Genomic DNA, 13,129 nt, shown 5'->3' with positions numbered 1-13,129 from the left:
AAAGTTGGCATCGGGTCAGTTGTTTGCAAGGACAAAGTTGTTAGTGATGGGGATTATTTTGAGAGGGTGATGACAGATGTTTTTGAAAGATGGGGAGACAGAACCAGAGGAAAATATAATGTTCACAATGTCAGTATGGGGAAGGGAAGTTGGGTGGTCAGCAATTTAGAAGAGGAATGGGAACAATGGAGCAGGAGGTGGTTTTTGTGGACAAGATGAGCTCAGAAAGGGCATAAGGGGAGGAAACTAGAGAAGGACATGGGATTAACACTAGGTTGGATGGGAAATTTAGTTTGTGGAGCAGGAGGAAGAGGGATACAGATGGTGTCAACCTGAGCGATAAAAGTCACCCCGGAGTTCCTTGCAATTGTAGTGGGAGCAAGTGTAACACAGGGCTTTAAGCATAAAGATGGTAATGGAGAAAAGAAGCCAAGTGTTTTTTTTTGTTCTCCAGGATCATGGAGTGGTTGGCACTTTTTGTCAGGGGAGAATGGTACCCAATTGTATTTGAAGTGTGAGAATGTTTTTCAGAATTTCTCAATAATTCTGTTCCTCAAGCATCTTATGTTAATCCACTGATGTGTGCTATAATTCTGATCTGTTGTTGACGTTATGTCCTTAAGCTTGAATGGGAATGGTGACAGTTTCCTCAACATATTTGCTTGAAAAAAGGATCTAAAACTGAATGGGTGTTGTGAATCGACCCCTAGTAGCAGTTCTGAGGTGTTAAGACTATATAAATGCAGAAATTAGACAAGTGTGTAGCAAAGACAGATTGTGAACATGGAGAAGGTGAGGCGATGGAGGGAAGAATGGATTAGGATGGAGGAGGAATCCTGTAGGGGGTCCAGCTTAAGGGTTATGGTGACGGCAGCATTGTCAATGGCGCCGAGCAGATACTCAGGGAGCCCGGTGGTGCAGTCCATGGCGAAGATCTGGAACTAGCTGAGGAGACACTTTAGGATAGAGGGGATGTCAGTGTTAATGCCTTTGTGTGAAAGCCACTGTTTACTGCCGGGGGATAGATGGCACATATAAGTAGTGGAGAGAAGTGGGGCTGGTTAAGGTGAGGGATTTGTATCTGGAAGAAGGGTTTGCCAGTATAGATGAATTGAAGGAGAGGGTAGGGTTCCCGAGAGAAAGTGAGTTTAGGTACCTGCAGGTAAGGGACTTCGCGTGGAAGGTTTGGAAAGAGTTCCCCAGGATGTCGAGGCACACCCTGCTGGAACAACTGTTGCTTCCAGATGTGGAAGGGGAGGGTAGAATTGGAGACCAAATACAGGTGGCTGGGGAGATAAACTGGGGAGCATGAAGTGAGGTGAGTATGATGTGAGGTGCTATGAAGGTAAATGCAACCCCCTCATGCGGAAGGATGAGCCTGATACAGTTCAAGGTTGTACACAGGATACATATGACACGAGCAAGAACGAGTGGATTCTTTCAGGGCGTGGCAGACAAGTGAGAGACGGGTGGGCGGAACTAGAAAATCATGCACATACGTTCTGGGGCTGTGAAAAGCTGGAGAGATTCTGGGCGGGAGTGTTCACGGCACTAGCAAGGGGAGTGGTGGAAGAGGTGTAGTCGGACCCTTTGGTGGTGATCTTTGGGCTATCGGAGAAGCCAGAGCTGATGGAGGAGAGGATGGCCGATGTTGTAGCCTTCGTCTCTCTGATTGCCCGGCGACAAATTATATTGGAGCGACGGTCAGCAATGGGGTAGTGGCCTGGCTGGGTGACTTGTATGACTTTTTTTTCGGCTGGAAAAGATCAAATACGAGTCAAGGGGTTCAGTGGAGGATTTTGAAGGGATGTTCATGACTTTGAGGAGTTGTTCATCGCTGGGGGAAGAGGGGGGGGGGCGAAAAAGGGGAAAGATTTGTACAAACTGTTTAGTTGTGTGTTGGGAAGTTTGTTTCCCGAATTGTTTATATGTTGTAACTTTTCATATACATTTGGAATAAAATACATTTAAAAAAGTGTGTAGCAAAGGCAGAGTAGTATTAATGGGGAATTTTAACTTACACATTGATTGGGAGAGGCAGACAAGTGAGGTAGTGAATTTCTGGAATGTGTCCGGGATAGTTTCCTGCAGCAATGTGTTCTACTGTGCAACAAGGGTACAGGCAATATTAGATTTGGTTATGAGTAATTAGCCAAATTTAATTAGTAGCCTGTGTGTGAACATTTCTCAAATAGTCATCATGTCTGAATTCAGTGTAGTGTTTGAAAATGAAAAGCACGATTCAGATACTAGAATTTTAGACTTGTGTAATGCTGACTTTAATGGGATGAGACAGAGACTGTCCACAGTAAACTGGAAAGGTATGTCAATGGGTCTAAAGGTTGAAGACCAGTAGGGAATATTTAAAGAAACATTTAACAAGATACAAAGTGAGTTTATACCCCTGAGAAGAAAAGACTCCACTTCACACAAAAAAACAGCCATGGACAACTAGAGATTAGGGACAGCATAAAACAAAAAGGGCTTACAAAAATGCAAAACACAGACCAATAAGATAGATAGAGCAATGGGTCACAAAGCAGTTTATCAGGGCTACTGAAAGGGATTATGAACGGAAACTTGCAAGGGACATCAAAATTAATAAGAAGAAATTTTATAGTTTAGTAAAGGGAAATTGGGTGGTCAACAGCAAGGTAGGCCCAATAACGCTGAAAATGGAGATACTGCCAGTGATAATGAGAAAATGGCAGGCATGTTGAACAATTACTTTTCGTCAGTATTTACAGCTGAAAAGGATAACTTGCCGGAAGTCCTGAAAACATTAATAGCCGATAGAGGATAGGCATAATACAATTATGGCAAGTACAGCATCAGTAACTAGGAAATTAATGGAACTAAAGAGTAACAAATCCCCAGGACCTGACGGTTTCCATCCAAGTGTGTTAAAGGAAGTAGGGAACACATTGTAGATGCCCCAACTATAATCTTTCAGAGTTACGTAGGATCAGTAGTCCCTCTGGATTGGAAAATTGTACATGTCACTCACTTTTTAAGAAGGGTGAAAGGGGGAAACCAGGGAATTACAGACCAGTTAGTCTAATTTTGGTCGATTAGAGAGAGCCAGCATGGATTTGTGAAGGGAAGGTCATGCCTGGCTAATCTTATTGAATTTTTTGGTGACTAAGGTAGTGGAGAGGTGAACATCTATGGATGTTATTTACATGGACTTCCAGAAGGCATTTGATAAAGTCCCAAAAAAGAGACTGTTAGCTAAAGGTGGAAGTCCACAGAGTTGAAGGCAAATGATTGAAATGGTTAGGAAATTGGTTAAGTGGCAGATGACAGAGAGTGGGGATAATGAGCAATTACTCTAATTGGCAGGTGACTAGTGGTGCACCACAGGGTTATGTTGAGGCCTCAATTATTCAATAATGACTTGGATGATGGCATAGAAAGTCATAGATCCAAATTTGCTGATGATACAAAATTAGGTGGCATTGCAGACAACCTAGATCATAGCGTGAAATTGCAAGGAGGGCAGCAAGGTGGTGCAGTGGTTAGCACAGTTGCTTCACAGCATCTGGTTCCCAGGTTCAATCCCGGCTCTGGGTCACTGTCCGTGTGGAGTTTGCACATTCTCCCCGTGTTGGCTTTCGGGTTGGGTTTCGCCCCCACAACCCAAAGATGTGCAGGGTAGGTGGATTGGCCACATTAAATTGCCCCTTAATTGGAAAAAATGGGCTGGGTACTCTAAATTTATAAAAAGTAATAATAAAATTGCAAGGAGGTATTGACAGATTAGGTGAATGAGCAAAATTGTGGCAGATGGAATTCAATGTAAGCAAGTGTGAGGTTATCTATAGATCCTTAAAATCCAGAAAATAAACAAAAAGGCTAATGGAATGTTAGCCTTTATATCTGGAGGATTGGAATATAAAGACACAGAGGTTTGGCTGCAGCTATACAAATCCCTGGTTAGTGCCCATTTGGAGTACCGAGAGCAGTTCTGGGCACCACACCTCAGGAAGATATTTTGGTCTTGGAGGGAATGCAACGTATATTTACAAAAATGATACCTGGATTACAGGGTTAATTTGAGAGCAAAGATTACAAAGATTAGGCCAGTTTTTGTTAGAATTTAGAAGGTTAAGGGGTGATCTTATCAAAGTATTAACAGGGGAGGACAGGGTAGATAAAGATAAAACTATTTCCACTAGTTGGAGATTCTAAAACTAGGGGGCATAGCCTAAAAATTAGGGCTAGACCATTCAGGAGAGATGTTAGGACGCACTTATTTAATTTTTTCCAATTAAGGGGCAATTTAGCATGATCGAGGGCAGCACGGTGGCGCAGTGGTTAGCACTGGGTCATTGTCAGTGGGGTTTTGCACATTCTCCCTGTGTTTGCATGGGTTTCATAGAATCATAGAATTTATAGTGCAGCAGGAGGCCATTTGGCCCATCGAGTCTGCACTGGCTCTTGGAAAGAGCACCCTACCTAAGCCCTAGCCCCGTAACCCCATCTAACCTAAGGGCAATTTAGCATGGCCAATCCACCTAACCTGTACACCTTTGGACTGTGGGAGGAAACCGGAGCACGCGGAGGAAACCCGCGGAGACATGGGGAGAACGTGCAGACTCCGCACAGACAGTGACCCAAACGGGAGTCGAACCTGGGACCCTGGCGCTGTGAAGCCATAGTGCTAACCACTATGCTACCGTGCTGCCCCCATAATACAATGATGTGGAGATGCCGGCGTTGGACTGGGGTGAGCACAGTAAGAAGTCTTACAACACCAGGTTAAAGTCCAACAGGTTTGTTTCAAACACGAGCTTTCGGAGCACGGCTCCTTCTTCAGGTGAATGGAAAGGCTTGTTCCAGAAATGTTTATATAGACACAGTCAGAGATGCCCCGGAATGCGAGCACCTGCAGGCAATCAAATCATCAAAGATGCAGAGAGAGAGGTAACTCCAGGTTAAAGAGGTGTGAATTGTCCCAAGCCAGTTCAGTCGGTAGGCCTCTGCAAGTCCAGGCTTGTTGGTGGGGGCCGAATGTAATGCGACATGAATCCCAGATCCCGGTTGAGTCCGCATTCATGCGTGCGGAACTTAGCTATAATATAGATAAATTATAGCTAAGTTCCGCACGCATGAATGCGGACTCAACCGGGATCTGGGATTCATGTCGCATTACATTCGGCCCCCACCAACAAGCCTGGACTTGCAGAGGCCTACCGACTGAACTGGCTTGGGACAATTCACACCTCTTTAACCTGGAGTTACCTCTCTCTCTGCATCTTTGATGATTTGATTGCCTGCAGGTGCTCGCATTCCGGGGCATCTCTGACTGTGTCTATATAAACATTTCTGGAACAAGCCTTTCCATTCACCTGAAGAAGGAGCCGTGCTCCAAAAGCTCGTGTTTGAAACAAACCTGTTGGACTTTAACCTGGTGTTGTAAGACTTCTTACTGTGCCCATAATACAAAGATGTGCAAGGTAGGTGAACTGAACACGCTAAATTGCCCCTTAATTGGACAAAATGTATTGGGTACTTAATTTTTTTTTTTTTTAAATTAGCGTGGCCAATCCGCCTTCCCTGCACATCTTTGGGTTGTGGGGGTGAGACCCACGCAGACACGGGGAGAATGTGCAAACTCCACATGGACAGTGTTCCGGGGCCGGGATCGAACTGGGTCCTCAGCAACGCGAGTCAGCAGTGCTGACCACTGTGCCGCCAGGAATCACTTCTTCATTCAAAGACTTGTAGAGTTTTGAAACTTTCTCCCACAAACAGCAGTTGAAGCCACAACAGTTGTTGCTTTTAAATCAGAGATAGATAGATTTTTGTTAAGCAAAGATATTAAGGAATATGGGCTGACGGCAGGTATATGGAGTTAGGTCACAGATCAGCCATGATCTCATTAAATGGTAGCACAGGCTAGAGGGGCTGAATGGCCTACTCCTATTTGTATGTTGGTTTGTCGCAGGGAAATCCTGGAAATCAATGTATTCAACAAATTATGTGTAATTATTACAGGAGACTTAAGATTTGAATTTAAGACTGGAATATGGAGCTGTATTATGATACAGAAGAAAACTAAAGTCAATAGATTATGATTTTAAGGACACACATGGAAAAGGTGAAATAAGTCAGTGAAAAATCTGCTAATGGGACAGGGCTCTCCATTTGTTGAGCTCCACCGATTTCCCTGTAGAAACGTAGAATCCATAGAATTCCTACAGTACAGGAGGACGCCATTCGGCTCACCTCGTCTGCACCCATCCACGTGAAAGTACTCCACCCAGGCCCACTCCATTCCAGTTACCCTGCAACCCCATCTAATCGTTGGACACCAAGGGGTAATTTAACGTGGCCAATCCACCTAACCTGCACATTTTTGGGAGGAAACTCAGAGCACCCGGAGGAAACCCATGCAGACACGGGGCGAACGTGCAAACTCCACAGTCACCCAAGGCTGCAATTGAACCCGGGTCCCTGGCACTGCAAGGCAGCAGTGCAAACCACAGTGCCACTCTATTAACGCTATTTCTTCCTATTAACTTTGGTGTTTTGCTTTACAGTGAAAGAGGAAGTATGAAAAAATATTCAATGGAATGAACCAATGACCAACCACTAGCTCAGCTTGGAGCTCATCTACTGACGGGGAACTCTGGGGATATGCAGACTATTTGTATAGTGCTTTTTTCAGTGCATAATAAATCGAGTTTTCTAGGGATCTTTTTTCCAGCATATAGTTACTTTTAATGATGATTGTTGTTGTACCCTTCATTTTACTCTGCTTGTAATTAGATTTTTGTAAGTCAAATATAAGGGCAAAGGAGCACAAACCTGTTACTCCATTATAAAGATACAGACTGTATATAAAGGTATGGAATAAAATTTATACAAAGCTTAAAATACAAAATTTTATTTTTTGTTTTCACAACAAAATCTACTTACAATACTGGCAAAGATAAAACCACCGATCAAGCCACCAGTGAGAACAGTAAGCACATGAAGTGAGACTAAAGACCTGGTATTTGAATAAGCAATACCATCACACTTTCTCATACATCATTGTGCACTCTGCTGCAAATAATTTTGCCAGTCACATATTATACTATTTCAATATTTTGCCATAAACCTGGCATGTCTGAGAAAAGCCGATCATTTACAGTCCATTATGAAATCAACATTCGGGGTGCAATGCTCATTGACATTAGCTCCTGGAAGAGAAGTTTGCAGGCATAGGGCATCCGCACCAACGAAATCTGAAAGTTAAAGAACAAGGTGAATAAAAGGTAAGCATCTATTTTATAAAAACATACTTCTATTTTTATTCTCATCTTTGCCATAACACTGTCATTTATGGCTATTTACAGTAATTTACACATTGTTTAACATTACTGTTCATGGCTTTGAGTCCCCTCTCCAAAAGTCTTCCCAGTTACTGTAGAGAAGTCAGAGAGCTATTGACTTCAGCTAAACTTGTGTAAAGCTCCATTCAGCCGGTTTTATATAAATACCCTTTAGTCTATTTGCATAGCTATGGTATAAGCTCTTTCATGTCAATATTACAAACCTTTTCAATTTGTTACAGTTTAAAATATTGATAGGTTGTGTTTTTCTATCACTGGATGCACAATCTGCTACAAATAATTTTGCCAGTTGAATATACTACTTCGGTAGTTAGCCATATGCATCTTTGCCATTCACATCTGACCACTCATTCACCTACTCCTTTATATTTAGCCACTTCTTCCACTTATTTGCCTCAACTGCCCAACCGAGCAGTCCATCCACAAATTTCATCATTCTCTGCATAAAGTAGTTAAATCCAAACGGTCTATTCCCTTTTCTAAGCCTAGTCATGTCTCCAGATTCAAAACTTTATGGCAATCTCATCTAGGATCCATTGGTCAGATTCTCATTTCACAAAAGCCAAGCATTGGCCGCTCAGAGCCAAATGAGGCCAGTTCTTTTTTGTTTTTACAGCTCATGTCCAATACAAAGCACCCAAACATATTTGATACAGGACTCGCAAACACAGAGGAGACATTGATTCTATCAAATGAGATGGATTTCAGTTAAGCTCCCACAGAAGAAAATGTCTAAATCACTGTTCCAATATAGCGCGATAACTTGATAGGAGTTACATCAGTGGGGCGGCATGATGGCGCAGTGGTTAGCACTGCTGCTTACTGCGCCGAGGACCCGGGTTTGATCCCGGCCCCGGGTCACTGTCGTGTGGTGCTTGCGCATTCTCCCCGTGCCTGTGTGGGTGTCATCCCTACAACCCAGGGATGTGCAGGTTAGGTGGATTGGCCACACTAAATTGCCCCTTAATTGGAAAAAATAATTGGGTATTGTAAATTTAGTTCAATAAAAGGAGTTGCATCAGTAAATTGTAGATATATACTGATGAGGAGACTGAAAATAAGGGCAAGAAGATGTATGGAGTCAGATGGGATGATAACTTAGGATAGAGGAAAGGTAATAAAGCCAACCAGTTTCTGGTGCTGGCTCGTCTTTTCTAATACTGAACATGGAACAATATATAGTTTCATGCCGTACAATTCCACTGATCTTTTTTTTATTTTAATTTTTTTATTGGAATTTTCTCATTTTTACAGATAACGCAACACATTAAAAAAAAAGTACCTAATTAATTTGTTTCCAATTAAGGGACAATTTAGCGTGGCCAATACGCCTACCCTGCACATCTTTGGGTTGTGGGGGTGAAACCCACGCAGACACAGGGAGTGTGTGCAAACTCCACACGGACAGTGACACAGGGCCGGGATTCGAACCCGGGTCCTCAGTGCTGTAGGCAGCAGTGCTAACCAGTGCGCCACGTGCCGCCGCAATTCCACTGATCTTTTAAAGCATTGGAATAAAATGAACATTAATTTACGAGTTCATGCTACAAAACTAGAGTAGAGAAAAACTAGAGTAGAGAAACTCTACTCTATTCTTTTTCAGAATTACAATTTACACTCCAAGGTCTGTTTAAGCAGGAAAGAGGTTTTAGGATGGAGATTCCCACACAACAGCTTTGGTCAACAAAATAAAAGTTATTATACTGGAGTTATTCACTCACTTATCCCTTGAGCACAAGTAAAACAATGCAATAATCTGAACACAGACAGAAAGCAAGAGCTCAGCCTTCTGGATGGTTAGAAGAACAAGTATTGTGGCACTTCAGCAATACAGAGTAAGCACACGGTAATTTACAACATGCAAACATACAGAACTAGACATTCCTAAAATATTCCAAATGAAGTCGCCTGATACAGAGCATGCAGAATATAGGTTTCTACGTCTATCTATCATACAGATTTCTGCATGTTGGAAGAAGATCATGCTTGTCACTTGAAGCAACTATCAAAACCCCCTAGAAATTATGGAATGCCAATATCTTTATTGTCTATACTTCAGAATGTTTGACACGTACCTGAGTTTTGTTACGACATCCTCTGCATTCGTAAGTGTGTGTCCTGGTATTGGCAATCGCCATGAGTCCACAAAGGTTGCATACATGCACCTGATAAGGATCAGAAACCTCAAATAGCCTCTCTCTCAAAAACTGGGCTGCACCGTGAGCAATCTGACAATCTCGTTCCATCTCCCCAAAACGTAGACCGCCATCGCTAAAACAAAAACAAATCACATATTATGGAGAGCAAAAGGTGGGGAAAACAATCTGTAAATTAAGACAGGTTACCTCTTAATTTGATGATTTCCCAACACAACCTCACTCTACCCTCAAATTATGTACATTGGCTTCTGGTGAAAACACTAGAGCTGAGCCTGGGTGTGAACTTCAACAGCACCCGTCCACCTGCTTAATCACTCTCTCCAATGTAACTTTGCCACAGAGTGCCCATGATCTCTACTACCAAGGGCACACCACCAACTGCAAGTTCCAATGTTACACATCATCGTGACTTGCAAACATACTGCAATTCCTTCATCATCACTGGGTCAAAATCATGGAGCACCCTATGTAACAGCACTGTGGGAGTATCTTCAGCACTCAGCAGTTTAAGGTTCATCATTATCTTGACAAGGGCATTTGGGTATGGGCAAGAAGGGCTGGACTGATAGCAATGTTGACACCCAATGAAGGGATTTTTAGAAAAGTTTGAATATACTAGGACAGTCACACATTATGCAGAAATAAAAATGTTAACATAATTGAATAATTCAAACAAGTATAAAGTACAACTAAATGCACTTGGGAAGTCACATGGTCATGAATAGAGTAGGTGGCCTCTCATCAAAACTGGAATCTTGCTCAAAGTCAGCAGTATTACTTCAAAGACACAGTAAGACAAATGTCAAGTTTCATCTTACCGAGATCTACCCTCCATTGGCTGTCTGTTAAGGATTTGAACAGGTCCTCGAGCACGGGAATGAATTTTGTCATCTACCATGTGTTTCAGGCGCTGGTAGTAAGTAGGTCCAATAAAGATCTGCGATGTAAGTTTACGCCCTGTAAACCCGTTATATAGAACCTAGGTATGAGACGGATATGATAATTATGTACTTATAAACAACCACAACTTTACTATATTTATGCTCACTGGAAAAGAGAGCATCATGTGGCTTTCAAGACCATAGCATTCCACGCATATTAGCGATCTGCGTATATAAAATGTCACTTAATAACAGGCTGACTGGACTGCACAAACGACATGACCCTCAGTAATAAAAATGGCACGGGGTGCATGATGCGAGTGTGGAGCGACTGCGTTTTCCCGATCTCTGACTTTAATCCTTTATTTTATCCCAATACACATTCCATAATTAACTTTTTGGGGGCATATATGTCTTGCACTATGTCCCTGGTTGGAATTTGGTGATGAGGAGCCAAGTTGAATCAGAGAGAACCCAAGTTTGATTGAGGCGGTCAGTGGTATCTGGGGTGGGGTCCAGCTTGCAGTGGTTATTTTGCTGATGGACGGGCTCACGCCTTGGCATGCTGTTTGCATCGGAAAGATGGCTACCACTGCAAATGATGTTTGGATGATGATCTCGGCTCCGTGGTACAAGTCTTTGGTGCTCGCTTTGACGAACTGCAAAGTATCCTTGGGTGAACGGTGAAAGCGCAGAAGAGGATCCTGGTGTTTGATAGAGCAATTTCCCTGGTGGAGGCCTGACTTCGATTGGTAGAAATCCTGTTGCATGACATGCCATTTATACTGACCGACCCCGAAGTGGGGGCCGGACAGGTACTGCCCATGAGCTCGGTCTACCTTGCACATCATTGGGTTGGGGGCCGAAACCCTCGCAAACATGGGGAGAATGTGCAAACTCCACACAGACAGAATGTTTGAGGTGAGGGACACCGTCAGTGTCCCTGCTGATTTCACCCATGGGAAGTGCACCCAGCTCCAGCTCCTCAGAAACGGCATTAGGGAACTGGAGCTGGAGTTGGATGAACTTCGGATAATTCGGGAGGCAGCGGTGGTCATAGATAGCAGCTTCAGGGATGTAGTTACTCCGAAGAATGAAGATAGATGGGTGACGGTGAGGGGCTGGGAGGAAGCAGTCAGTACGGGGATCCCCTGTGATTGTTCCCCTTAGTACCCTTAGTAACAAGTATACCACCTTGGATACTGGGGGGGGGGGGGGGGGGGGGGAGAAGACTTACCAGGGGTATGCCATGGGGTACAGGTCTCTGGCACAGAGTCTGTCCCTGTTGCTCAGAAGTGAAGGGGGGAGAGGAGTAGAGCATTAGTCATTGGAGACTCCATAGTTAGGGTGATAGGAGATTCTGTGGGAACGAGAGAGACCCGCGGTTGGTGTGTTGCCTCCCAGGTACCAGGGTCCGTGATGTCTCGGATTGTGTTTTTGGGATCCTTAAGGGGGAGGGGGAGCAGCCCCAAGTCGTGGTCCACATAGGCAGCAACGACATAGGTAGGAAAAGGGATAGGGAAGTAAGGCAGGAATTCAGGGAGCTAGGGTGGAAACTTAGAGCTAGAACAAACAGAGTTATTATTTCTGGGTTGTTACCCATGCCACGTGCTAGCGAGACGAGGAATAGGGAGAGAGCAGTTGAACATGTGGCTAAAGGGATGGTGCAGGAGGGAGGGTTTCAGATACATGGATAATTGGGGCTCATTCTGGGGTAGGTGGGACCTCTACAAACGGGATGGTCTACACCTGGACCAGAGGGGTACCAATATCCTGGGGGGGAAATTTGCTAATGCTCTTCGGGAGGGTTTAAACTAATTCAGCAGGGGGTTGGGAACCTGAATTGTAGCTCCAGTATACAGGAGGTTGAGAGTAGTGAGGTCATGAGTAAGGTTTCAAGGTTGCAGGAGTGTACCGGCAGGCAGGAAGGTGGTTTAAAGTGTGTCTACTTCAACGCCAGGAGCATCTGGAATAAGGTGGGTGAACTTGCAGCATGGGTTGGTACCTGGGACTTCGATGTTGTGGCCAATTTGGAGACATGGCCAGAGCAGGGACAGGAATGGTTGTTGCAGGTTCCGGGGTTTAGATATTTTAGTAAGCTCAAGGAAGGTGGTAAAAGAGGGGGGTTGGGTGGCATTGTTAATCAAGGACAGTATTACGGTGGCAGAAAGGACGTTTGATGAGGACTCGTCTACTGAGGTAGTATAGGCTGAGGTTAGAAACACGAAAGGAGAGGTCACCCTGTTGGGAGTTTTCCATAAGCCTCCGAAAAGTTCCAGAGATGTAGAGAAAAGGATTGCAAAGATGATTCTGGATAGGAGCGAAAGTAACAGGGTAGTTGTTATGGGGAGACTTTAACTTTCCAAATATTGACTGGAAACTCATTAGTTCAAGTACTTTAGATGGGTCAGTTTTTGTCCAATGTGTGCAGGAAAGTTTCCTGACACAGTATGTAGATAGGCCAACAAGAGGTGAGGCCACATTGGATTTGGTACTGGGTAAGGAACCAGGACAGGTGCTAGATTTGGAGGTAGGTGAGCACTTTGGTGATAGGTGACCACAATTCAGTTACGTTTACTTTAGCGATGGAAAGGGATGGGTATATACTGCAGGGCGAGAGTTATGGCTGGGGGAAAGGCAATTATGATGCGATGAGGCAAGACTTAGGATGCATAGGATGGGGAAGGAAACTGCAGGGGATGGGCACAATTGAAATGTGGAGCTCGTTCAAGGAACAGCTCCTGCA

General features: G+C 43.9%; 2 protein-coding genes across 3 annotated transcripts in view; one reads left to right on the top strand and one right to left on the bottom strand.

Moving 5' to 3' along the window:
- igfbp7 (insulin-like growth factor binding protein 7) overlaps positions 1 to 6,882 on the top strand; it is a 46,516-nt gene extending 39,634 nt beyond the window's left edge. For both annotated transcript variants that reach the window (XM_038792611.1, XM_038792610.1), the window contains exon 5: positions 6,546 to 6,882. In XM_038792611.1, the coding sequence (XP_038648539.1) occupies positions 6,546 to 6,562 (17 nt within the window). In that variant the 3' untranslated portion in view covers positions 6,563 to 6,882. The remainder of the gene's footprint in view (positions 1 to 6,545) is intronic.
- Positions 6,877 to 13,129, bottom strand: part of polr2b (RNA polymerase II subunit B) — a 64,842-nt gene continuing 58,589 nt past the window's right edge. The window contains exons 23-25 of the mRNA XM_038792609.1: positions 10,321 to 10,481; positions 9,419 to 9,614; positions 6,877 to 7,235 (exon numbers count right to left, since the gene is read on the bottom strand). Of these exons, the coding sequence (XP_038648537.1) occupies positions 7,146 to 7,235; positions 9,419 to 9,614; positions 10,321 to 10,481 (447 nt within the window). The 3' untranslated portion in view covers positions 6,877 to 7,145. The remainder of the gene's footprint in view (positions 7,236 to 9,418; positions 9,615 to 10,320; positions 10,482 to 13,129) is intronic.

The sequence above is a fragment of the Scyliorhinus canicula genome, chromosome 3 (assembly GCF_902713615.1).
Source record: "Scyliorhinus canicula chromosome 3, sScyCan1.1, whole genome shotgun sequence".
Taxonomy (NCBI): domain Eukaryota; kingdom Metazoa; phylum Chordata; class Chondrichthyes; order Carcharhiniformes; family Scyliorhinidae; genus Scyliorhinus; species Scyliorhinus canicula.
Note: the sequence above shows the minus strand (reverse complement) of the source record. Positions and strands in the feature narration are given on the sequence as shown.